The sequence below is a fragment of the Patiria miniata genome, unplaced genomic scaffold, assembly GCF_015706575.1.
Source record: "Patiria miniata isolate m_02_andy unplaced genomic scaffold, ASM1570657v1 HiC_scaffold_4, whole genome shotgun sequence".
Classification (NCBI taxonomy): domain Eukaryota; kingdom Metazoa; phylum Echinodermata; class Asteroidea; order Valvatida; family Asterinidae; genus Patiria; species Patiria miniata.
Window position 1 is genome coordinate 9,229,729 of NW_024037071.1, and position 27,749 is coordinate 9,257,477.

At 39.1% G+C, this 27,749-nt stretch overlaps 1 protein-coding gene and 1 long non-coding RNA gene across 3 annotated transcripts in view; one reads left to right on the plus strand and one right to left on the minus strand.

Annotated features, from left to right (window-relative positions):
* The window catches only part of LOC119739926 (adhesion G protein-coupled receptor A3-like), a 64,798-nt gene that overhangs the window by 16,022 nt on the left and 21,027 nt on the right, over nt 1–27,749 (plus strand). For both annotated transcript variants that reach the window (XM_038215068.1, XM_038215067.1), the window contains exons 3-10: nt 2,455–2,526; nt 17,199–17,270; nt 20,187–20,258; nt 21,318–21,389; nt 21,700–21,863; nt 22,351–22,731; nt 25,423–25,625; nt 26,489–26,635. In XM_038215068.1, coding sequence (XP_038070996.1) covers nt 2,455–2,526; nt 17,199–17,270; nt 20,187–20,258; nt 21,318–21,389; nt 21,700–21,863; nt 22,351–22,731; nt 25,423–25,625; nt 26,489–26,635 — 1,183 coding nt within the window. The remainder of the gene's footprint in view (nt 1–2,454; nt 2,527–17,198; nt 17,271–20,186; nt 20,259–21,317; nt 21,390–21,699; nt 21,864–22,350; nt 22,732–25,422; nt 25,626–26,488; nt 26,636–27,749) is intronic.
* LOC119739931 lies at nt 7,918–9,808 on the minus strand. The gene is made up of 3 exons (XR_005272635.1): nt 9,564–9,808; nt 9,181–9,305; nt 7,918–8,820 (listed from the first exon to the last, which is right to left on the minus strand). It is a non-coding gene; the product is annotated as an uncharacterized LOC119739931 (long non-coding RNA).

Below are 27,749 nucleotides of genomic sequence, written 5' to 3' on the forward strand. Positions count from 1 at the left end.
TTCCGGATCGTAAGTAAACTTAAGTACAACCATCTTAATCATCGATGTCTACTTGTACTTCAGGTGGCATATCTAGTAATTTGGAGGCCGTTTGACCGTGCATGAACATGTTTTATGCCAAATCACGGAAATGGAATATCACGTCGTCACGCGGTTACCATTTTGTTTCGTATCCATTCCGTAGCTGAAGTGCAGGTTTTAGCGTGTCAACTATACTGCAACAATTGTTTGAGATGTTATTCATGTTTCAGCATACACAGGGAGTAGTTCTTCGGGATTACCAGGCACCGTGTTGATAAATCTGTAATCTAACCCTTGTTTGTCCTCCCCGAATGTGGTATACCTCGTAACTGACATCACACCGTAAAAAAATGACACCAAAACTATTGGCACCCACGATGGAAAAGTTGCCGAAAGCACGCGGGTTTCTTCTTGCAACAAAGCAAGGGTTGCATCCGGGTACTTTGATCGCAAGACGTTCATCCAGAAAATCTATAGAGGGCGCACGCGCGATCGCATTTAATTATCACGTCGTCACGTTTTTTAGTGGATGCGAAGTCAACTACCAGTGAGTAACCACGGTTGTTTTTTAAAAATCGTGTAGTTTTTTTCATGATTTCTGGTTGGATACGAATGGAATGCTACTGTTTCTCGTGGAAATCGTTATTTGGGTCTTCTAAATGACTCTGACATTTTACAATATGTCGGTAAATTTCGGTTTCACCTCGCAACATTGCTGACACGAAATGTTACGATGGGCGCTGAGACTTCCGTGATCGATACTTCAGAAATGCAAGACGCATGGAATAAATAACAATCAGGGAATCGTAAACGGTCTATTGGTTCAACTTTATTTGCAAAACATTATTTAAAATATACTCTTGGGAACACAGAATCGTACATTGAAGACCGAGTATGTTTCATGTCACAAAATATTCTTAAAATAAACATGGATACCATGATATTTTGGTGACGTAGTTTGGGTTTCGACCAATTGGAGGTCCCAAAAAAATTTTTTTTCTTGTTCGCCCATTCATCCTCAATAAATCGGGATCGATAAAAAATGTGATTAATTTGTCAAAAAAACAAATAACAGCACTTTGTTTTCACTGGACCACTGTCACTGATGCATTGATTGTGTACCCAACTTCATGGAATGACCCATGTACATGTATACAACCGGTACATACTGGGTACGTGCGCAAACCAGTGCACAAAGTATTCGGTGTCTTCTGCCCACTGGGCTCTCTCGTTTGCGCATGCTGCACGGAGCCCATGTAATTATATATAATGTGATTTGTGTGCCCAAAAAAAAAAAAAATATGGTGTTTATCTCAAGGTGTCTTGTACAGGTACATGTACGTATGATAAAAGATCAAGTTTCCTTGCTCTGTTTACAATAGAAAATTTACCATTCTGGACAAAACACATTTACCAGTACATGGTCCATGTTAAATGTTGTACAATGTACATGTGTGCTTAAAACTTGACACATGTGTGTTTCGAACTGTGCTTATTTGCCAGCATAGTCCTGTAAAACAAATATTGACTCTACAGCATTAGATGTAGAACTTTGGCCATGTGCAGTGCACACACACAAAGTTCTGTAGTTTAGTTAATAGTGCAAATCTTGCAAGAGGGCTGTTTAAAGATTTTTTGGTTCCCATGTGCTAGACAAAGCCAATTTCACCCAAGCCCTGCGGTGGTGATACCCAATGCACAAAGGAATGGAGCCGATTTGTTGGTTTGCAACCCCAGGTTTGCTTGGCGCTGCTTGGCTATGAGTGTTGTGCAGTGCAGTGTGGGATACCATCCCCCAGCTTGTGTCAACATTCGCACCTACAGCGCCCTAAGCACTGACTGCATAAACAAGGAGCTTGATAAATAATGTCCAGCTTGATAGCTCTCCCCTCCGCATCTGTGAGCTCTGAATGGTTAAGGGTCAGAGTATAGTCTTTTGTGCATGTTGTTCTTGACAGATTATGAACATGTAGGCCTACATCATGGAGGAATTAAGGAAATACCGCAATGTTATTACATACTGAGCACTTGATGCTGAAAATCTCCCCCCCCCCAAAAAAATATTTGCAAACCATATTGCACTCATATTGTACGTACTGTACGATGTATTGAAATTCTATTGCACATTTTATTGAGGGCTTCTTATTTTTATAAGTTTTTGCAAGCCTACTAGAAATAAGTAATTTTATTTTTATGTACTAAAATCTAGAACATTTCATACATAAACACATACATTTTGTTGCCTGAAATTAAAAGGAAGGAATTTAAGAATTTCCACCCATGATGCTCTTGTGATTGAATTAGACTAGAGTGAATTTTGTTGTTAATTCTGATATACATGTATATTGACAGAGGTATTTTACATGGCATACAGCAACAGAGATCTTACAGGTGTAAATAATGTTTGGTTTATTTATTTCCTTCTCTTTCCAGGGATCTGAGTAACAACCAGATCACATCGTTACGTCAGAACGCCTTTTCTGGGCTGTCTTCGCTTCTTCAGTTGTAAGTAAATTTTCACTCAAATTTTTATTGAAAAAGTACATTTGTACACCACGTATAGATAAAGCTAAAATGAAACAACATTTTACATAGTTTGTCTGAGAAATACAAGTTACCTGTACATACAAATGTAGCCCAAAGATTAAATGAAATTGAAGTTGTGAGTGGAATGATCCACAATCGAGCCTTTTAAATTTTCTTTCTAAAAGCCAAGTTTTTAGTCATTTCAGGTTTTTCCTCCTCAAAATCGTGCATTTGGACCACCAGATCATTAACATGTACATTGTACCTGTGAATCAAAAAAGTCTGTTTGTCCTGTTCCACAATGTTAATAAATTTATACATCATGTGTGTGAAAATGAAATACTGTTAAAAAACTCCCTCTCCCAGTAAAAAGTTTGTTCAGTGCAAATCGACCATCCGTTCTTGTGGTAATATCGCTGATATTGCAGCAGGGTGATTGGCATGCTGCCATTGGACCCCCTTCAAATTTCCAGCCAAATTTCATGACAAAATGCCGGTCTGGGTGATTAGCTTCCCATAGTCCCCCTCTTATTTTTTCCCCAGTTTGCTTACCTTTCTGTGTTTGCTCAACGGCTGTCACTTCAACTCAGATTTCACACCCCGAGAATTCGCTCTTAATTGTGCCTTTCAGGTGTGTTATCAAAAGCGGCTTTTTCTGGCTGGTTTTTTTTTTATTCTTCTTTTATGGCCGGCCCCTTCTTTCTGCAGCTTGTGTGAAAGGATTTTTTTTTTTTGTCTGGCGGGCATGCATGCGTGCAAATGTTTATGATTGCTTTTACTTGGTTGAAGTTCACGTGAACCTCTGGTTGGGTTGGAGTGTGTGGAGTTATTAAATTGTGAATGCCAAGTGGATTTGATAGTCACTGTATTTGCAAGTTACACCTGAAAAAATCTCAACGTCTCCGAGAACTACATGTACATGTACGTGTATACATGTATCTCACAGGAAACAAAATCTTGTTTCACTTGCATCAACTTCAATGATAAAACTTTAAATGTTGTTTTAAATCGGTACAGTATTTAACCAAATGAAACATAATTGTAGGAAAAATTACCCTACGTGTACATTGAATTGATGAATTCCATGTGCAGTAGTACATGTAGCTAGAGGGGTTCTTTTTTTGGGGGGGGGGGGGAGGGGGGGGGTACCGTAAACACACATTGCAAAGTCGACAGATTCCTCTTAAACTTATGAAAAAACCTTCATTGTTCATTACAACATCCCATTTTAAAAATTTCCAAATCTTGAAATTGATTAATTACATTCAAAAGGTCCAAAATGGTATTATTTTGATATTAACAAGTGTTATTTTCTGTGATGACAGTAAGCGTACCGGTGGAATTGATTTAACAATGTGGAAACTGTGTCCTGGATTTTACAAAAGCAAAGTTGATGAAAAAAGAAATCCCACAACATCCAACTTCGAGTTCCAGACGAAAATTGTTATCCCTTGAGAAAGACGGCCCAATTTTTGCTCGTGGCATTCCCCACCCCAGTAGCAGTCTTGCCTTGCCTCATTTCACACTTCATCACGGGGCAATCAAACAACATTCTCCCCCGTTGGCCAACCGTGCGGTTTTCCTGGGCGTAATTTTTACGGGCTGTAAATTAGATCGTCCAGCACTTGCCCCAAACGGATGAAACCGGTCCGCTTGGGGACTGTAAAAAAAAACCCCAAAAAACAGGTGAATTGCTCTCAATGAATTATGACTGAGCTGCTACATACACTGAGCCGCTATAAAACCCATAATGCCAGTACACAAACAATATTTTGGGATATAAAGAGGAGCGTAAGGGCACTAAACAGGTCATGAACACGCTCAATGTTCAGGATCGATTTCATCTTGGATCTACAAACATGTACAACACACTGGACGTGCACTTGGGCAAAATATGCTACCACAAGGTAACCGGCTGCACTAGTGTACTGATTATTATGCAGGAGTGACACTTGCCAGGATTTTTCCTGATTTTAGGATTGGTTGTCAGGATATTTTGTCAGGATATTTCCTGATTTCAAGATTTTAAAAGAATTCCAGGGTTGAAAAAGGTGTTTAAATGCAACATGTGCGGTATATATACCGGTAGAACAAAAGAAATTGGTATTTTGGGGGTGCTTCAAACACTCTGCCCATTATTTTATGGATTTGTACAGTACACTATACACATTTTGTACACGAATATTGGCAAACAAGTACATACATGTACATGTAACTGGAGCCCATTGCTAAAAAAAAAAAATATGGAAGATTGTACATTATGTAAGATACAAATGAAGAAAAAAGTAATGTTCTTTTTTTTCTTGTTACCGGTAATTCAAACAGTTGAATACATTTGTACTTCAGTCTAATTGGGATTAACTTCATTTTTCTTTTGTATTTAAATGCCTATTAAAAAAAAAAAATGGTGTTTGTTTTCGTACTAATGCATACAATATAACATACGAAATGATAACATTGTTCATGATATAGGCCCCCTATGTCTTAATGTGATGTAAATCCAGACCAGATTTCAAAGTAAGATAAGATGGGTCATTCCATGCCAACTCAACAAATGTTGCACACCATCACCTCTTGGATTTTTTTCTTTTTTGGTGTACTGAAAGATACTTAGGAGAAATGCAAATTCTGAAAATTTGGGGTCTCTACGACTTTTTGTTCTTGCGCAACAGCATTTTGAAATTTGAGGTGGGCGGGGCCAAAAGTGCGTCGCGTCACGAAATTCAATGTTTAAAGGGCCATATATTTAAAACTATACCCCCCAGACATTTCAAACTTGGTAATCTGGGCTATTTTTTGCTGTAGATTTCAAATATTTAAACAGAAAGAAAGTAGCTTGTTTCATTTTTAAGTTAGAGGGGCCCCAAAATGGCCCAAAACCCATCTGGACCAATGTTTGGGGGAGTGTAAGTCAAAAATTGAAAATATTTTTTTCACCAATTTTTTTGCCTGTAATAGCCCCCAATTGAAACTACTTTCATGTAAAATCTTACACTTATATTAACTTCATTGAATGAGATATAGCCCTTGCAAAAAGCAAATTGTTTATTTTTACGATAACTTGACCCCCCCAAAAACCAACGTCAGACATTCCGCACCAAATTTTGCTTCACATATGTTTGAGGTTGGTCCTTAGTGAAGTCCTCTGAAAAGTTTCATGTTGGTGTCTAAATGTCTTCAGTGGATAGCTGGGCTTTATAAAGAGTCTATATCTTACGATGCTGCAGGTTCCGTAACATACAAGTACATGTACTTGTATTTTACGGAACCAGCACAACAAAATCCCTGTTGATAGACTGTTGATAGACTTGGGTCAAGACTACCCATTTCCTGCTCAATAAACAGTTGCTTGTAGACCTATGTGTGCATTATAGGCAAATTAGGTTAAATGACTTGAGAGTCTTATTCTTTCCATGTGCTCATCACACAGCATGCATGTCATGTACATGTATACATTAACCAGTTCTTACTTGCACAGCATAGTATAGCACTAACCTGAACCAAAGAGAAGTGATTCAGTTTGAGTAAAGGGTCTATGGTTTTAACCTGATTGATCTTAGTTTTCATTATGGATAAGGGGAACCTAGTTCATGCAGGAAACTCATCATGCACCAATTGTAGCAGCTGACCTCAACCCAGGAAAATATGTTTGTGTGGTCTATGATGATGTTTGGCACATTGCTATTGTAGAAGATGTATCACAACTTCATGAGGATGTGTATGTCCGCTTCATGTACAGGACGGAATCAACAAATACTCTCTATTGGCCACAAAGAGAGGATAAATGTAACATTCCATTTGTTGACGTGTTGTGTTGCGTACCAACACCAGAACTTCTACATAGCGGTGGAAGGCAATACAAACTTAGTGAGCCAACCATCATGCAACTCATTCAACTTCATCAAAACTACATCACAAGGAATGCATAATTTCACCTGTGAAACTGTAAACAATTATATCAACTGATCAAAAGTCTACATGTACAAATGTAAGCTAAGTTTCATACCCAACTTATTCTTTATGTACCGACTGCTGTTATTCTTGGTACATTGTACAATGTACGTGTACTTAGTTGTATGTTACGGAACCAGCATCGTAAGATATAGACTCATTATAAAGCCCAGCTATCCACTGAAGACATTTAGACACCAACATAAAACTTTTCAGAGGACTTCACTAAGGACCAACCTCAAACATATGTGAAGCAAAATTTGGGGCGGAATGTCTGACGTTGGTTTTTGGGGGGTCAAGTTATCGTAAAAATAAACAATTTGCTTTTTGCAAGGGCTATATCTCATTCAATGAAGTTAATATAAGTGTAAGATTTTACATGAAAGTAGTTTCACTTGGGGGCTATTACAGGCAAAAAAATTGGTGAAAAAAATATTTTCAATTTTTGACTTACACCCCCCCGAACATTGGTCCAGATGAGTTTTGGGCCATTTTGGGGCCCCTTTAACTTAAAAATGAAACAAGCTACTTTCTTTCTGTTTAAATATTTGAAATCTACAGCAAAAAATAGCCCAGATTACCAAGTTTGAAATGTCTGGGGGGTATAGTTTTAAATATATGGCCCTTTAAACATTGAATTTCGTGACGCGACGCACTTTTGGCCCCGCCCACCTCAAATTTCAAAATGCTGTTGCGCAAGAACGAAAAGTCGTAGAGACCCCAAATTTTTAGAATTTGCATTTCTCCTAAGTATCTTTCAGTACACCAAAAAAGAAAAAAATCCAAGAGGTGATGGTGTGCAACATTTGTTGAGTTGGCATGGAATGACCCAGATAGCAAAGCGTGTAAAATGAAATATAAGAGCCCGCCTGACATCCCCTGTCACATTGATTAACTGCGCCATAGCAGATTCCCTCCCGGCGCACATTAATGCATCCGAACATTTACTTGTGGCGCAGTGTAAATAATTAGATCTGGATACTTTTTTTTTTGTGGTCACTGGGGGAGGAAGATTGGAACGGGGAGAAACGGAGCGTGACACAAGACAAGAATCCAAATTTCCAATTTGTCTCCGTCGAAGGAGATGTGTCCTGCAGCGGTGTCGGGGACGACCGAACACCCTGAGAAATCCATGCGACTGGTTTGATTTTAAGGGGAGTGATAAAAACCTGGCTTTTCGTCGAGAAGAAAACAGAAAAGAATTTGAACTTTAATACCGGTAGATGATTTTAAGCTTTTGATGGAATGAGAGCATGGATGAAGACACTACATGTATTTGACTACAGTCTCTTAACTGTAAAAAAGAACAAGTTGTGAGAATGTTTTTCCAAACTTTTTGCTCAGTGCACTCTGTCTGTCCAGGAAAACTAATAGAGTGTACATTTTGTATGTACCGGTATAATGTACAGGTCATGCAGGTACCGGTAGGCCTATGTACTTTCCTTTTCAGGAATACTGCAAATACATACCGGTACGAATAACCTCTCTAAGCGACAGAATTTGCAGTGCTCTGCCATTAGAAAGAGTGAGTCACGGGTTCTCAAATGGACCATGAGAAACCAAATATGCCCTAAAAACTAAAAACATTTATTTACAAAAAGTACTTCACTTTCAAACACTTTTCCCACATTCTTCTTCCAGAGTCTGAATCATGTTTTATTTCATGTTTTTGTAATTTTGAAAATGGCTACTTCATTATATTATCATTTTTAAACTGAAACACAGCTGAAGATGAAAATGCAAGATGTCAGGGTTTAAAATAATATGGAAATATCTCAATGTTGTTATTATTACTATGAGGGGTCGTTTGACTGGGACCATGCGCCTGTAGTCACATAGAGTTGTTGAGAACCCTGTAAGCCGTAAACAACTAGCTTTCCTAGGTGCCATTTCTGGCGGAAGTCCGCCTGCTTTTACTAGTATTAACCGTACTTGCTTTGATAAACATGTGAGGCTGCTAACTTTGTTCTGAATATATTTTTCTGTTTAATTAACACTTCTTGTCAGTGTAATTTATCTTAGCTTCATCCAAAAAAACTGATCATGATTTCAAGATGAAATTGTAAGATAATTATTATAAAGTAAGATAGAGCTGTTAAGAAAAGTTCTGATCATATCGGCGACATCTTGCTATCAAAAATCATGCAGAACAATTATCCGAGCAAAAAATCTAAGGATTATATTTTATTCAAATTATCCGGAGAAGAATCTACTTTTGAATTGATAACTTTTTAAAGAGGAAATAATTAGCTTGTCTGCAAGTCAGTCAGGGAAGCGGATGTGGTAGTCATGCCAGGCTCACTCTGAAGCCGCAGAAAAAACCTGCAGGAAATATGGGAGAAATGTACATTCAAAACTTAGCATTGATTCCAAACAGGCATTGAGAACAGTTGAGTTTGTACGAATCGGAAAACGTTTGTTTTCTGTTGATAACAGAAAATCTGCCAACCCATCAGTCACTGTAGGGCCCGAAAACTCCCTGCCCATAGCTCCCGAAACCTCATGAGCACTCCATGTTTTTACGATTTGTTTTCAGTGAATAACCGCAATGTGACACAATATAGTAAAGTTGCTAAATGGGTTTGCTAATTTGCCATGGTAATACTGATCACTGTATACATTTTGGTAGAATAAGTCACATGGACACACTATTTGATTCGGCTGTAAATTGCATGTTCATACCTCAGATCTTCGCCAAGTTTTAGATTCTCTCTTTACCACTCGACTCCGTGCTTGTGCTTGTAGTGACTCCGAAGTGCAATTTCAGCTGAACACACCTTTCCGCAAAGTTGGCACGTCCATTGGTTCTTTGAAAACAAGAAAATTAAGGAGGGTTTTCTTTAGGGGAAAAATAACATCTTTATGAATATTACCGTCAGCAAATTAGGATTTCTTGTATTAATCAAGAGGACAGTGAATGTTACAAATTCGTTTATAATTACACCATTAATTAAAAGTCCACTTTGTTGATTTTCCTCATAGCGAAATAACTAAATTTAACAAATCTTGCAGCAACTGAGTACTTTTCACTATTTCTAGTATCAATATTTAGATGTGATACTCACTCCGCCATCATCTTTGGGTGGTGGAATAGACGGTGGTTTCTTTCTGATCTTATCGTCCCATTTGTCTTGCTTTGGCTTGTTCATCTTGGGCGATTTTAGTTCTAGATTTTGTGTCTTTCAGAAATGCTGGTATTCTTTCCTTCTTTGGCACTTCAATGGCTATTTGTTACTGTACTCATCGAAGTCCAATCCTCTACTGTATCAATGTCACATGAGTTGTAAACGAAAATACGTCGCTAAATTTGACGAGGTTCGGTGGGCTTTTGTCTGCCAAGAATTGCCAACCAATCAGAATAGTTGCAATTGAAATTATAGTTACATGTATGCAAATTGTATTGTACCGCTTCTGACCTTGTACATTCGCTGCCGACGTGTAAGTTTATATAATGGTCCATTTTTAGAATAGTCCAGACGGTACCAGGGTGTACAAAATACATAAAGGTATCATGAATTCTGTGTACTTAAACAGGAGCCCCCCCCCCCCCCTAAAGAGTGAGTCACGGGTTCTCAAATGGACCATGAGAAACCAAATATGCCCTAAAAACTAAAAGCATTTATTATTAACAAAAAGTACTTCTTCATCAAACACTTTGCGCAATTCTTCTCAGTCTGAATCGTGTTTTATTTGATGTTTTTGTAATTTTGAAAATGGCTACTTCATTACATTATCATTTTTAAACTGAAACACAGCTGAAGATGAAAATGCAAGATGTCAGGGTTTAAAATAAAATATGGAAATATCTCAATGTTGTTATTATTACTACATGTATGAGGGGTCGTTTGACTGGGACCATGCGCCTGTAGTCACATAGAGTTGTTGAGAACCCTGAAAGCCGTAAACGACTAGCTTTCCACGGTGCCATTTCTGGCGGAAGTCCGCCTGCTTTTACGAGTAACCGTACTTGCTTTAATAAACATGTGAGGCTGCTAACTTTGTTCTGAATATTTTGTTCTGTTTACGTAATTAACACTACTTGTTGGTGTAATTTATCTTAGCTTCATCCAAATCCAAAAAAACTGATCATGATTTCAAGATGAAATTGTAAGATAATCATTATAAAGTAAGATAGAGCTGTTAAGAAAAGTTCTGATCATATCGGCGACATCTTGCTATCAAAAATCATGCATAGCAATTATCCAAGCAAAAAATCTAAGGATTATTTTTTATTCAAATTATACGGAGAAGAATCTACTTTTGAATTGATAACTTTTCAAAGAGGAAATCATTAGCTTGTCTGCAAGTCAGTCAGGGAAGCGGATGTGGTAGTCATGCCAGGCTCACTCCGAAGCCACAGAAAAAACCTGCAGGAAATATAGGAGAAATGTACATACCAAACTTAGCATTGATTCCAAACTGGCATTGAGAACAGTTGAGTTTGTACAAATCAAAAAACGTTTGTTTTCTGTTGATAACAGAAAATCTGCCAACCCATCAGTCACTGTAGGGCCCGAAAACTCCCTGCCCATAGCTCCCGAAACCTCATGAGCACTCCATGTGTTTACGATTTGTTTTCAGTGAATAACCGCAATGTAACACAATATAGTAAAGTTGCTAAATGGGTTTGCTAATTTGCCATGGTAATACTGATCACTGTATACATTTTTGTAGAATAAGTCACATGGACGCACTATTTGATTCGGCTGTAAATTGCATGTTCATACCTCAGATCTTCGCCAAGTTTTAGATTCTCTCTTTACCACTCGACTCCATGCCTGTGCTTGTAGTGACTCCGAAGTGCGATTTCAGCTGCACACACCTTTCCGCAAAGTTCGCACAGCCATTGGTTCTTTGAAAACAAGAACATTTAGGAGGGTTTTCTTTAGGGGAAAAATAACATCTTTATGAATATTACCGTCAGCAAATTAGGATTTCTTGTATTAATCAAGAGGACGGTGAATGTTACAAATTCGTTTATAATTACACCATTAATTAAAAGTCCACTTTGTGATTTTCCTCATAGCGAAATAACTGAATTTAACAAATCTTGCAGCAACTGAGTACTTTTCTCTATTTCTAGTATCAATATTTAGATTTGATACTCACTCCGCCCATATCTTTGGGTGGTGGAACAGACTCTGGTTTCTTTCTGATCTCCTCTTCCAATTTGTCTTGCTTTTGCTTGTACCGGTACATCTTGGGCGATTTTAGTTCTAGATTTTGTGTCTTTCAGAAATGCTGGTATTCTTTCCTTCTTTGGCACTTCAATGGCTATTTGTTACTGTACTCGAAGTCCGATCCTCTACTGTATCAATGTCACATGAGTTGTAAATGAAAATACGTCGCTAAACTGGACGAAGTTCGGTGGGCTTTTGTCTGCCAAGAATTGCCAACCAATCAGAATAATTGCAATTGAAATTATAGTTATGCAAATTGTATTGTAGCCTACCGCTTCTGACCTTGTACATTCGCTGCCGACGTGTAAGTTTATATAATGTTCCATTTTTAGAATAGTCCAGACGGTACCAGGGTGTACAAAATACATAAAGGTATCATGAATTCTGTGTACTTAAACAGGAGCCCCCTCCCTAAAGAGTGAGTCACAGGTTCTCAAATGGACCATGATAAACCAAATATGCCCTAAAAACTAAACACTTTTATTATTAACAAAAAGTACTTCACCATCAAACTCTTTGCTCAATTCTTCTTAGTCTGAATCATGTTTTATTTGATGTTTTTGTAATTTTGAAAATGGCTACTTCATTTTTAAACTGAAACAAAGCTGAAGATAAAAATGCAAAATGTCAGGGTTTAAAATAAAATATGGAAATATCTCAATGTTGTTATTATTACTATGAGGGGTCGTTTGACTGGGACCATGCGCCTGTAGTCACATAGAGTTGTTGAGAACCCTGTAGGCCGTAGACAATATCTTTCTCACGGTGCCATGTCTGGCGGACGTCGGTCTGGTTTTTACGACTTTACGTGATGTTTTGTTAAATGTGAAATGCTGCTAATTTTGTTTTGAATACATTACCCAAGAAAAAAAAATATCTGAAGAAGAAGAAGACCTTGTTAAAGGGAATATACATGTACGTACATCATTTGCTTTTGCTGTAATTTTCAGAAATGGATGGAATTGGGGGGTTGGAAATATACAGCAAATATAGTTACACTGACTTTTTTTGAGGTTGTGGGTTCGAAAATGCTATAAAAACCAAGAAAAACAATCATTTTCCTGTAGTCCAGTTCCCTGACTCCATTTAAGAAGAAACAGAGTAGAAGTTACATACATTGGGGAATTGTAAGGTCAGGGAACCAGTCTAGCTGGCTTGTACCCGTTCATAGGTGTGTAATCGATTGCAAACATGCGATGGTCACCAGGGCCAGTATTTGAAAAAAAGCCAGTTTTTTTTCCAACGCTGATCAGCCGATCAGCCGATCAGCGTTGGAAATTGATAAAAAAATACCACTTTTCTTGTAAATGACAGTATACCTGGTGCCATGATTTTACAGGATGCTTTATACTGTCATTCACTAACAGTCCAGCAAGGTATTTCAAAATGATTTGGTAGTTTTATTTTTTGATGTTTGCAAATGTTGTATTTTCCCTTTAAGATCGCAACGTCAGGCCGCCCTAATTTTTAAGACAAGCAAACTGATTTTTCTAGACGTGTGATTTTTCTAGACGTGTGATTTTTCTAGGCGTGCGATTCTGTGGTCCAAGCTTGGACTGAACAATCTGGTATTGTTTTTCAAAATATTCATCTTGGTTTACAATAAAGCCATATTCTCTTCACCGACGTACTTTATTTTTCACAAATTATGAAGTATAATTATGCCGTAAATGTATGCCGAGGTGTGCGGTGCTGAGGGATTCAGGCGTGTGATTATTTGCACTTCTCAGGAAGCATTTAGGCATGTGATGGCGTGGGGGTGTGATCGCACGCCTCAAAACAGAAGGACTGAGATGGAAAATAAAGTTTAAAGGTATACATGTAGGCCTACTGCTTTCGCAAACATCAAAAAAACAAAATTACCAAATTACCTACCGGTACATGTACTGGGTATTAGGAAATACTGGTACATGTACCTTACTTGACTGTACCACTACCGGTGTGAATTAGTAATCTCAAGCATCCATTGAAAATTGTGGCACCTGGTGTGTTGTCATTTTCAAGAAAAGTGGAATTTTCAATGAAATCAAAATGGATTAGTTTCAATCTGAAAACTTGTTCTCCATAAGGATGGTGCCAGTACAATCTTCCTAAGAAATCATTCCATCAAAAAACCCAGCCTTTTTTCATATATGTGACCCGCTCCACAAAAATGAGTCTGTTGTGGCAAAACTGACATTTTGAGTTAACTACATTAATAAAATGGGAATGAAATAAGCTTTCATTTGGTATATCATGGGCCTCTCTAGGACGTTTGGTTGCACTGTTGTGCCTTTTTTAATTCTGTCAAGTTTTTGCAAAGCAAGAAATGTCTCAATGAAGAAAAAAGGGTTTAAAAATTACAAATACACTGTAACTAACCAAGAAAATCACCAAAAATCATAAATTTGTTAGTCTTTTTCTTACAACATTTAAATTTCTGTGTAAGATATCTGAACTAAAACTATTAAACAATCAAAATAAAACAAAAACAAAAATCCAAATTTTGAGCAAATTTTCACTGTTTCCATTTGAAAGTGGTGAAAGCTGGAATTCAAGCTATGCGACATCAGACTCATTTTTGCAGAGCGGGTCACATATTACCCCCCATTTACCAAATTTAGTTAGTCAACATTTTGTCTGCAATCAATACACATGCGTGAATGGGTGCAAGAACAGCTTTTTCCTCTTGGTTTGTCCAGCATCTACAGTACATGTACAATGAACACAAAACTTTTAACTGGTTAGTGAAACAATATTTGCTTTAAAATACATACATGTACTAACCCCCAAATAATCCATTTCTGGAACTTACAGCAAAAGCAAATGTTGTACCTTTAAGAAAGGTACTGGCCGGGTACCAGAAGCTTCACATAAAGACATCAGTTTGAACAGAGAATCTACATTCTATAATTTGGGGTCCACTTTTTTCCAGTCCCTCACATCTATGACTTTATAATTCTGGATGCATAGGCCTATAATATTATCTTTTAAATGCAGTCATCCTGCAAGAGTTATTATGAATAGCAAACTACTTATCCCAGCAAATGAAATGAAACAAATGTTTGATGTCCTTCTTAATGATACTTGAATGGCAAATTACAAAGCTCCAATGTTTACATAAGGGACAGGGAAAAGGGTCACACTCTAGTCTCCACTTGTACATTTGTACCTGTATTTACTTCAAGTACCCCGGTATAATTCAGGCATGTGCTGTTACCTGGTATGTGTTCTACATTTGTTAAGTTACAGAAAGTTACAGCCATGACTAATGCACAAACTGACATACAATAGCCAAACATGTACCTAATCATTGGTACAAGTAAGTCATGGCACGTATTTCAATTTACATGTAGTTCATACATGTAGAACCACTGGTTTCAAAGCCCACGTTAAAAGGCCCCCCCCCCCCCCCTGGAAACCACCCAACCTTGCAGCCACACAAAAACCGTGAGTCTCCGCGATTGTTCGGGAACAAAACTGTTGATTTTATGGGTGTTGGTAGAGCCCTGTAATTGGGTGCACAGAGGCAACAATCGGACAAAAGGGAGCGCGCCGGAAGAAAAAAGAAAAACCCGGGGAGCCGTTCACACATTCCAGTTATTGGCAATCGCTGACCGTGACAGAACGTAGGAAAAAGCAATTCCAGATTAGGCAGGATTGGAAGAGGAAATTTGATATCGTGAGATTTCTCCTTTGTCGTTGGCAGGGTGAACCAAATCCTGCGATTTAACAGAATTGCATGGACTTCAAGTGTAAGCTCTGGTATTTTTTGTTCATGAGTTTAATTGTTTGGGTAGGTTCCGCATCAATGCAAAGATACGAGATACTCTGAAATAAGTTCTGTAATTCAGCAGGTATTTGTTTGTCATTCTGTGCTGAATGCTTCATGCGGGGAAAACAGATTTTCATAAATGTTCATTAAATAAATACACTTCATAACATCTACAAATAATACTCTGTGCCAGTACATGTAAATTGGAACTACCGGTGTGCCCTTTTTTAATCCCCATACCCATACCTTGGGGGTGCAGAACTGTCCATTTTTTTGGGGGGGGGGGAGAAGTGTGCGGCTAACTGTCCATGTACAGTATGGGCATTTACCAGGTACTTGCCTCAAGACAGGAGGCAGCTTCAGTAGCACTTACAATGTACATGTACATGCACAAACATTTTGTACATGTCCATTTTCATGCACATGTTTACGTACATCTTGCATGTACTGCTACCGGTATCTGCATCTTACATCACATGCATGCACACTTGTACATGTACATGTATGTAACATGTTAAATGTACATGTACATGTACATTGTATAGTACAATGTCCATGTACATGTACATCTGCACAGTCCTCGTCACCCCACTTGGTGAATAAATCTGTTCATGGCATGAACCCAATTTTTCATTTTTTTAATATGATCACTCCACCGGTAGTTTGACCGACTGCTGTGATTTTTTATTGACACAAGGCTTCTGCCGATCCGCAAGCAGTGCGTGTACACATAATGCACAATATGTTAACCCCAGACTGACAGTGGGTGGTTTTTCTTATATTTCGTGTATGGGGCCAACCCAAAAGTGTCTTTCATTCTGAACTTGCCTTGAGTGGTATGTTGACACACTTCAAAAATGTACATGGTCCACAGTCCGTCCTTTTCTTGCCACCGGTTTACCGAGGATGACACAAATCAAGCATGACTTTTTACCTGATTACCGGGGAATGCTAAGTAAATAAAGAGTGGCTACTGGTCAGGGGACCAGCTAAACATATTTAGGTTGCGGACTCGTCAATAAATTGTCATAGTAGACACTTTATATGATATTTATACACAGCTTTAAAAAATAAGGGGAAAATATCCACAAACTTGTCCAAGTTGCTCGAGATGCACAAATAAAGCTTGATTTACATGTACAGTGCGTCCTTTTGCAACCAATTGTTCATTTTTAAAGTGGAATATATACATGTTATACCAGTTCATGTACCATGTAGTTTTACTGAACAAGTTTGTAAGTTGTATACAGTACATTATGTACAAAACGAAACCAATTTTTAAATTTTTTTATGTGACATCGTAATAAAGGCAGGCAATGAGTACACCACCATCTTTTCCTCAAAAAACATTGGTTAAAGTGGTCAGAAATTGCCTCAGTTCGCACCACAGAGCATCTAGAATCCAAATTTTTTTCGGGGTCCTTAAGCGGGCCCCGAACCCCACGCCGTAATTTTTTTGACCCACTTTTTGGGGGGACCAAAATTTTTTTGGGCCCCCCCCAAAAAAAATTGTGTTCTGGATCCGCCCTTGTGTATGTATGTTTGCCAATGTACTGAATTTTTAATCCTCCTATTCTGTTTCAAAAAATTTTCTAACAATTTCTCTTTTTTGCATATATGTGGAACATTTACGTGTAACATACACATACTGTAGCGGTATGTGCCTCTGCAACCTTTGTAGCAGTGATCTAGATGTACCGGTATACTACCGGGCACTAGTTTCCAAGCACTTCTTTTTCAATTTTCTTCCTTTTTCTTCTCCACAGGAACTTAAGCGGGAACCGCATCTCCTACATCGAGCCGAAAAGCTTTGATGGCTTGGACCAACTTGAGAAGCTGTAAGTTTTGACGGTCTTGTTATTGTCCAATCCCTTGTTAGTGTTTGTGACATGATTGGCTTTGCGATGAGCTAGAGAGGATGCTCTTTGACCGAGAGAGAGAGATACATGTAGGCCGCATCTGAATTACTTGGATACGGCTGGAAATAAGGTCTATAGGAAGTGGCTGCAGCTGCTTCCATAGGTGTGTGTGTAAATTTTAAGCTGTAGCCAAGTGATTTGGACACGGCCAGCCTGAGAGAGGGGGAGAGAGAGAGAAGTGAGTGTGATTGCATAAGTTTCACTTTTTCGCATGCACGTTTGTTTTCCCTAGCCACATTACAGGGGTTCCGACTTCACAGAGTCATGGGAAAAATCTGGAATTTATTAATTAAGCAATCATGGAAAATCATGAACAATACATGGAATTTTGCTTTTTTTCCCTCTTTTTTTCCCTCTTTTTTTTCCCTTTTTTTTTTTAAAGGAGACATGGAAAGTGAATAATCGGGGGGGGGGGGGGGAGGCCATGGAACAGACATGGATCATTTCAAACACTGTTTTGGCATCACACTTGGATGAACCTATGAACAATACACTGGCCAGTCATCTCACTGAAAATATATGTTTAGATGCCATGTGCATTACCATCAACAAGATGGCCTCCACCTCCCCTCACAGCCATCTGATCCTCCCATTTTCCATGTTAAAGTTACATACATGTACCAGTAAGGCATCCTGTCAGTGCCACCCTCTTATTCCTAGCATACATGGTACTACAAAGCTCTGAACACCACTTCAACTGTACTACATGTAGACTTTTCTACGTGGTTTTTGTCCTTGGAGTATCATGCAACTTTCCATGACTCCTTGTAAAATAACACAATTCCATGACTTGTCCATATGTAGCTTTAAATTCCAGGATTTTTCCAAGACGGTTGGAACCCTGTTGGAGTTACATGTACATCATGGTCTCACCATGTTCCTTCCTCCATCATGTCCATGGTCTCACCGACATGCTTAATTGATGTACATTTGTACACATGTACAATGCATATATCAGTGTGTGTTTGGATGCTCTTGCACAGGAAATTGCAATCATTCAATGGGCCTCCAGCGGTGTGCGGCATGTCTATAATTAATTTGATTATTGCCAATTCAGCTCATTGTTTAGCGGCTGTCGTTTATTTTTGGAATCCAATATCACTGCAATGAGCGTGGATGTCTTAAGAATAGAATTAAAGAAACACAGGACGTCATTCATTGGTCGGTCACATTCCAGTGCGTTGGGTATCTGCGGAGGAATGCGTTGCATACGTATACATATCGTGTACCGGTACATGTATGTATGAGGATTTGTGTGTAGGGTTCATGGCCGACTGTTTATACGGTATCTCTAAGGAACAGGATTTTGTGGTGTGTGTAAGGGGACTGTCTTCTGTTTCAGAAAAATTCTCAAAATAATTTATAAGCCCGAGTATTATTAACCATTCATGAACAAAATTAAATTTCTTCAAGATTGAGCACCTCATTGATGGTCTTTTGTTCCAAACTCAATGAACATTTTATGATTTTAAAAAACAAATTCAAGTGCCACGTGATAATGTATTCATTTTGTACACACATTTCTCCAAAAAAAATTTCATTGCTAATGACAAAGTAACTTACAGTAGGAACAAAAGACATTGATGTTGACGTTTAGTAATGGAATATTTACTTAATTTGTTTTGAATTGTTTGCAGCCAGCGGGACAAGAATTCAGGGGTATCCTCTGTGCGTTATGGGTGCAGGAAAAAAAAATAAAACAGTATTTTCAGAGGGTTGAAAATTTAAAACTGATAAAAGTACAGGAGCTATTTCTGTTGAAAGAAAACTACTTTATTAAAAATTTGTTGGAAAAAACAAACCAAATATGTTGAATAACATACCGGTACATTAATTAAACACACACGTACATACCGGTACGTGTAAATTTTGTTCAAATTTCTACATGGAATTATTATTCAAATTTGTAGTAATTCCTTAATTAATGAATACATACAGTTACATATATGTGTACACATATGCAGCATCTTTACTTTGCATGTATACCAGTATACATGTAATTGCATGTTTTTGTTACAAATACATGTAGTTTCTTAGACACCAAAAATGTACATGTACGTCACAGTACAGAGGCTTTAGACACATGTCCGACTTTCTTTGTGTGCATGTGTGCACCGGGATGTTTTTGCTGTGGGAGCCAGTCTGTCGGATGTGTTTATCCAGAAGTGTTGTATAAACCACTCCATCTTTCAGTCAGAGGCAGCCTGGCCCAGGGAGAGATCAGGAGGGTCTGATCTGAATAACTCAAACCGACTGCCTGGATGTTATTGTGCCAACTCCACAGGGGGAAATTGCCTATTGATTGCTGCCTGCCCTACCGGTAGCTGTGTGGGTTTTTCTATTTTGTGGCTTCGGTTGGCACAAATTTATGAAATATTTATAAAAATTTGAATTTTATAATACATTTGTTAGTATGTATAGTGTACATGAAATATGCATCCTGGAGTTTATGAGGATGTATTTAGTGGTCTTAAAACTTTTAAAAGCAGTACAAAATTTGGCCTTAGTTTTTAATTTTAGGGTTTTTGTTGTAATCAGGCATACCAAAGTATGGCGTTCCCCAACACTTGCCCGGTACCAGAAAAATTGGGAATTTCCTCAACTACCGGTACAGAATGTGCTACATACCGGTATATACATGGAAAATGAAGGCGCCACCCTACCTCCCCCCCCCCCCCCCAAAAAAAATGACATTATCTTCATGAATATTACTTTTGCTGCTCTATTTGCTTATTTTAAACACTCTTCCAAAATGACTTCTGGTAGGAGATGTCTTGCAAAATCCAGGATTTCTTTTTCTCAGTTTGTGTGCATTTTTATCTTTTTGACTTCCAGGGACCTGTCCAGAAATCGACTTGGGAGCGTCAACAACAGCATGTTTGTGGGCCTGGGTAGTCTAGAAGACTTGTGAGTGCTACATCGTGTACATCTTCTAAAAAATTAAGGAATTGATGCAATGCATAGTTTGTAAAATTTTGATCAAGTTTCAAGAGAACCCCTACTACACATGTATCTGACTTCTGAAGTCAAGAGTGAATCCTAGAGAATCCAACAGTTGCTTGCAGGGAATGAGTACCTGCAGAACACACGCCTGTGTTAGAGTGATGATCCAGGGACCGATTTCACAAAAGGCTAAGATGCGTCTTAGGAAGGGTAACTCATGTTATCTCGTGACTCGTCCTAGGTCTTATTTCACCAAACTGAAGATGCATTCAGTACATCCTAATTCCCCAGCAACGCGTCTGAATTCGTCTTAACTTAAGATCGAAAATGCATGCATTAATTTGTATATTGTCTGGAAATCAGTGCCGTTTAAGACAAGTGTCGGCATAGAGTTATAGCTTTGAGGTGGAAAACCGCTGTAGAAACAGATTTGAAAAGATTTCTGATACGTGGGTAGTTTTAATAAAAATAGCTTATTTACAAAATTTAATTATACGCCAACACCTAGTCGACTTTTTAAAAATAGCGTAATGAAACAGGGAGTAAGAATGACTCTATCGTATGTTGTGTGGAACTACCTTGTGTGTGAAAGTTATTGAGTAGAGTAATTTTTCTGGCAAACGTTCGTGTTCTTTGCGTGTGGGAAGTTAGTTTTGAACAGGTTTTTTTCAACGACTGTTTCGTCAACAAAACAGCCATCAAACATGAAACAGCCATCATATTGGTAGTTTTGATGCATCTTGCTTAAGATGGGTTAAGTGAAATCAGTCGTAGGATCGATCTTAAAGCGAGGACTTGTCATAAGTCATAAGATGAGTCGCAAGATAAGAATAGTTTCGTAAAATCAGCCCCTGAGGCATTAGTTAAACCAAATTATTCTGAAGATTCCAAATCGGTACATGAAATTTGATGTTAAGATTGATTGCATAAAAGGATTGCAGTATTGCAGTCATTCAGAACTACTCCATTGAAAGGTCAAAATAACAGTACTGTTCTGAGATGCATCTTGTTTTCTATTTGCAGGAATATCTCATTCAACCAGATTTCCACCATTGCAGCTGCAACTTTCGACAGGGTTCAAGAAATAGTTTACCTGTAAGTTTATTTGAATGCTGTGCTGCAATTACCCGCACATCCCCCCTTTTGTATTGCTAATGGATTGTTACTAGTTTAAATTCGAAATTCCCACATGTGACATTTTTTTTATTTGGAGGGGGAGGGGATTAAGGTATTGTATTACAAGACATTGGTCACATATCAACATTAAACTTTTTATTTAGCTTTGCATGTATACTTATGAAGCCAAAAAAAGAAAAGAAAAAAAAAATGTATTGAGAAAGTCACTTATCTTCTTGGTTACATTGTACATTTAGAATGTTTCCTTCCTCCTTTTTTCCTATGGCAGCGACTTTGCCTCGGACTATCTGGTCTGCGATTGCCAACTCAAGTGGATCGTGCGATGGATGAAGGACAACAAAGTGCGCGTAGCCGACACAACGACGTGCGCCTTCCCCCAGTCCATGCGGGGGGAAAAAGTCAGGCAACTCAAGAGAAAGGAATTGCACTGTGGTGAGTCTCTGGCAGTGGCGTAAAATCTTTGTCACCGACTGGGTTTAATGTGAAATGTTGATGTTACAGCAAAAATGACCGGGTCTGCATGATCCTTCAAAATCCCTTTTTTATTTTGAAGCATCCGATCCATATTATTTCACCTTTTTCCCCCCATTTACCCGGTATATGTACTCCCAATTTATAAACTTTCCAATTTATAAACTTTAGCTACATGTACCTTATCATTGCAAAAGCACTAGACTTTATTTTATTATGTTCTGACTCACAAAAAAGACATTCATTCTCGGACGGAATTCCACAAACAGTAAGTCAATCACAAGTCACGACAAGCTATTTAAATGAACTGTGGTGACAAAGGCATTCCTTTGTTGTTGTTCATCTGCTGTTAAAAGTGACCAGACTTGTTATAAACCGACTTGTGATTGACGTGCGACCAGACTTGTGATGGACTGGACTACAACACTCCTGATTGGTTTGTTTGCAGACTGGCCGTTAGAACTCCCCATGTTCGAACTGGAGCCAGAAAACAGCCAGGTCGTCTTCAAGGGCGACACCATCCCCATCGAGTGCCAGGCCACGTATCTAGAGGGCGCCAACGAGCGCATCCAGTGGTTCAAGAACGGCCGACCGATCCAGACCAACCTGACGGAGGGCATCAACATCACCACGGCCGTGCTGCGGGACCAGGCGCGCATCCGCAGCACGCTGCTGCTCTACAAGATCCAGATGGACAGCACCAGTGTGTGGGACATCGAGTGCCGGGTTACCACCTCGCGGGGCAACAAGAACAAGCACGTCACCGTCATCATCCTGGACAACAACGACACCAAGTACTGCCCGGCGACGGTCACGCAAGACAACCGAGGTAAAGTGATTCCTTTCCCGACTGCCTGAACACAAGCCTGCAGTCGGCACACCAGATGTCAGATTATTAAACAAAATATCTTTGTTTCATGCCAGAATGCGATTGCCAAGTGCCGGTATTAATGACCGGCCAGAAGTCTTTAACCCATTAGCACCTTTGCAACATTGTATTACATTGTATTCAATTCCTGATGAATCCATAAAAGCATAGAGTGCTTTGCAGTTTCAGGCGGTTCAGGGAGTAACAGGCCAGTTATCTCTGTTCTAAATTAATTTACGATAACCTTGTCGCATTCAGTTAGCCGACAACAAGTGTGAATAACATGCCAGAAGTCTTAAAACAAGAGCCGTCCTTTGAAACCAAAACTATTTGTTAAAATAAAAAGTTAGTGTCTTTGTTTCATTGCAATTCCTCTGTCCGTTTCAATTAGCTGACAAGTGTGAATAAGATGCCAGCAGTCATAAAAAAAAATTAACGGTTGAAAACTATCTGGGATATAAAGTGTTTTTTTTGTACTCCCGTTACTGTCCGGCAGACTGAAAGATAATCTAGTAAAAAATATTCCCACTTCTCGGCATCTGATGACAAAATAACTAGACTGAAACCCCTGTGGTATGCCCGTTAATTAACTCTAGCTGTGCCTCATCTAGTGCTGGCGCTCAGATATCTGCATCCAGTTCCTAATGGGGCATCGCAGGTGAGAAGAAAAGTACGCCAACCTGCGTGCATTGCCTCAGGGGCTTTAAGGTTAGCTGCTGTATTCAAAGACCTGATGCAGTAATGATGACATGGGAATACTTGCCGTCCTGCCCGTTCTCGTAGATTCATCTTGGAAGAGTTTAACCGAAGCCTGGCTGAACTTTGTCATGACACATGCTTTACGTGTAACTCTAGTGCATGATCATTTGAACGGGTTTTGGGAATATACATGTATGCTGTTTCTTGTTGACATGTAAACCGACTCACATCTCGGCCTGATGCGCCATCTGTTTATGAAATCAGAGTGCTCCAATGCTTGTTTAGATCTGTATCGCAGGCCAGGCATCAAAAAGCCTTTTACTGCAGTCTGCTCTGCAGGTCACCATTACCTTGAATATGAATTATTACCCAATATATTTGAAGTTCAACCGCATAACTAGGCAACTCTCCCAGGGTTCATATGTTTGGCAAATTCATTTTCCCCCTCCCGTGACACACAGTTTAGGCATTGCTGAGTTCAGATGTTAATAGCTGGAACTGCAAAGGCCATTGGAATTCCATTTTGATTGCAGTATAAGGGACGGTATGCATACATGCATGTACATAATACATTTTTTTGTAAACACGTGCATTTTTTCTCCAATTCTCCCCGGATTTTATTGAAATTTCAATAATGTTTCATGTGCTCGAGTGTCGTAATAGCAGCCGTGCTAAAGCCAGGGTAATATTGGAGCGCCAGGAGTGTCACTTTGTGACAGACATGAGCGCTACACAAGAAGCCAATATTATCATTATTATGGTTATGCTTTAATCATGCATTAAAATTTTATTTTAATGGATTTGATCTACATGTATATTAAATGACTTTTTCCCTGGCTTTGCTGCCATTGACAGCATAAAAGTTAACACGTCTCGTCAGTCCCAAACATCTGGAGTTTAGTACACAGCAGTTTAGTTGCAAGCAATGGTTTATATCTGTTTATTATGTTACAGCTTGAAAAGGATATTTTTTTTGCGGGTGGGGTAACGAGACATATACCCCGGTACATGTACATGTAGTTGATTTTTCCCTCCGAAATTTTTATAAATTAATAAAGCAAAACAGTATGTCAAAATCTTTATTACCGATGCAATTGGCATTGTTTGCTTCAATATATCCATTCAAAGCATTTCCCCCCGACTTTGATTATCTGCGAGATTTTATTGACCTTTTCAATATGGAGACTATAAAGAAACAGGCATTTTGGTATACGGGCCCTTTGTCCATGCACACGTGTAACATCTGACTTGCACCGTATGACTTAATAAATTCTGGGTGCACTTCTGGAGAGAATGCGAAATTAAACAGGCAGTAATTTGGGGTTTACCTGGATGCTTTTCCAGGGTTTTACGGAGTACGTACCACAGGTTAAACCTTGAGTTACCCTTTTACTCGTAGATTGGCTAGAGATATAAAGCAAACTTCCCTCTCAACAAATAAAACATCATTTGAAGTCATTTGTAATGATACTTGAATGGCAAATCACAAGCTTCAGGGACAGCAGAAATGTCACACTTTGGACCTTAAGTTTACCGAATGACCCATTACGGCTGTGCCTTCTGACTGTAGCACGTTGTTATAAATCTAAGCTAAAACACCCAATTGAAAAGCCATTAATGATATTGAGCATACTGTGCATGCGATGTGCACCATAGAAGTGGCCTGGATATGAAGCAAAATGATAGAACAATATCGTAGGAAGTTTGTAATTTTTTTCAACTTCATTGAAGCTTTAGATCGAAAAGGCTAAATGAATCAGGTTAACAGTGTGAAGGAGCAGTACGTTGTTAACATGATGTTTAACACCAGTTTGGGGTCCTAGTTGCCATAACAACCCATTCCTTTGGCAGCTACCGGTAGGCCCCTAACAAGTTATTAAACCCCATGTTTACTAATCAATCACACTTGTATCCCCTTTTTATAAACGCATCATCATTTGGCTCGATCTCCAGGAACTTTCAACTGGCCGCGGACCATCTCCGGCATCGGCGAGACCATCGCCTGCCCCCACGGTGCGGGGACCAGTCACATGGGCTCCCCCACCCCAGCCGTGGCGACCAGGAAGTGCAACCTGAACGGAGTCTGGGCGTACCAGGATACCAGCCGGTGCGAATATGCTAATGAGCTGACGCGACGCCTTGAGTCGGCCTCCCTGGTAAGCGTGAGAGTCTGGGAGGGAAATTTCAAAGAGCTAACTTAGCCCAGAAATTGTGCTCAGTGAAAACAGGTCACCCGCTGAAATCTTGTGAGGGAGGGGCTTGTGACTCGTTTGCAGCCGATCTTTGCTTAAAACATATTAACCCTCCTATGCAAACATACATTCTGTGCCAAGTTGTCCTTTCAGTCAAAATCAATCAAGTGACTGTTTTCAACAGTTAAAAGCTCCTAGCCTACATAAAGCAGGATTGACTGGCTGTGACTGTTTATGTAACTTGACGCAGCTTTGCTTTGAGTGTAGGTGACTGATACATTTAAGACAGCTGTGTAGTTTCCTGCTTTTGTCTGTTGACTGAATTTGACTATTCATAGTGCTTGCTTGAAATATGATCTGATTGTTGGTAACTAGCCTACCGAGGGCATGGCAGGGGAAGGGGCGGGGATTTGTGACTGTCTGTTACCGTTTAAACAGTAGAACGGTTAGACCTTATGCCTTGCAAGTATCTCAGAGGGTGTATTTTTGTGTTATTTTAACTATGTTACATGAACGTACAAAAGATATACTCATGCCTATCCGGGCAATACAAACTATTGCAGGTCTTTAACCTGGGGCATAATTCATGGAACTGCTGAATTTAGAACTTTGTTAAGCTTTGAAAACATTTGCTTTGCCAAAATAAGAAATACACTATCAAGGTGTGACGTCCAGCAAAAGAAATGACAACTGTCTTGATCGTAGCTGCCCAAAATTCGGGTATTCACGCTACACTGGTACTTGTGCACAGAGTTAGTGGATGGTTGTAATTTGGAAGACTGATTGTGTTACCGTACTTCTCTGGTTTGCATTGCGTACGTGTTTAGATGAGTTACGGCAACTCAACCATGGCCCTACCCATTGGCAGAGAGATAGAGAGCAGCACATCAGACCCGTCAGCAATCAGAGATAAGATGGACATTGTCTTCATTGCTCAAACGTTGGAGAAGTTCAGCACGCTGAGAAACAAAGAGGTGAGTAGATAATGATAAAATTGGGGTGCTCATGTAGCGCTTTACAGTTTTTATCCCTGTTCATCAGGCCAAGAGATCGGTTTTTCTGCAGTAGCTTGAGATCAGCTCAATCTGGTCTCTGCCTCACAGGTAGAGGCTATTGTAGTAAAACGTCTTGCCCAGGAACACCGTGACCATCACTTCACGGCCCTCCACAGGTACCCAAGGTATCAGGCAGGCCTGTTTGAGAGGGGGACTATTTGCACTAGAATTAAGTTTTGACACCTTTTATCTTCAGAAAGTCGAACAATTTTGGCAAATTTTCTGGCTATTCCTGAAATTACGCAAGCCTGAAATAGTTTGAAAATTGTGCTTTAAACTATATATAGTTTGTTTGCTTTAAACAGTTATAGTTTTGGGCTTAGTTATTGTAATGGCATCTGCCTAATTGCAGTATTACGAAAAAGTTATTTTTTTTAAATTAAATAATTATACCTGGTGGCAAAGAAATTGTACTTGATTTGTACATTATGGGTATGCACTGGTATGTCAATCATCAACATTTCTATAAGTTGACTCGTTAAAGTCAAATGTCTGTGGTCCGCTCATTAAAACTGACAGCAATTACATTGAGACATTTCAAGGCTGTGGACGGAAATGTGGCGCACAACTTAGCAGTGCATAACGTAGTTCATTGCCAAAATCAAAAGCCATCTCATTTCATTGCAAGTACGGGTAGTAAATCACCTGGAATATGACCTTAGCAGAGCCAAACTGCTAGAACCTTACCCATATGAGATGACACAGACAGCAGTTTAAGACTTACATGCGCTGTGGGAAGAGCATATGCATGCTCTTCAACAAATTCAATTTTTTCCCTCCCAACAAATTTATAAATGGTAGGTTTTATTTTATTAAGGAAAAAAAAGTAAGCTGGTTCCCGGTGCCTACATTAGCTGTCCTGATACAGGAGGGAGGCAGGAACCAGTCTACCCCATGAAAACTGCATTATACATGTATACAATGTACATGTACAGTACTTGCATATAGAACGTTGTAAAGTAATTATTCCAGAACTCAACTTGGGCCGATTTTGTCAGTGGCTTACTCAAAAGTGAATGAATTATGTATTGCC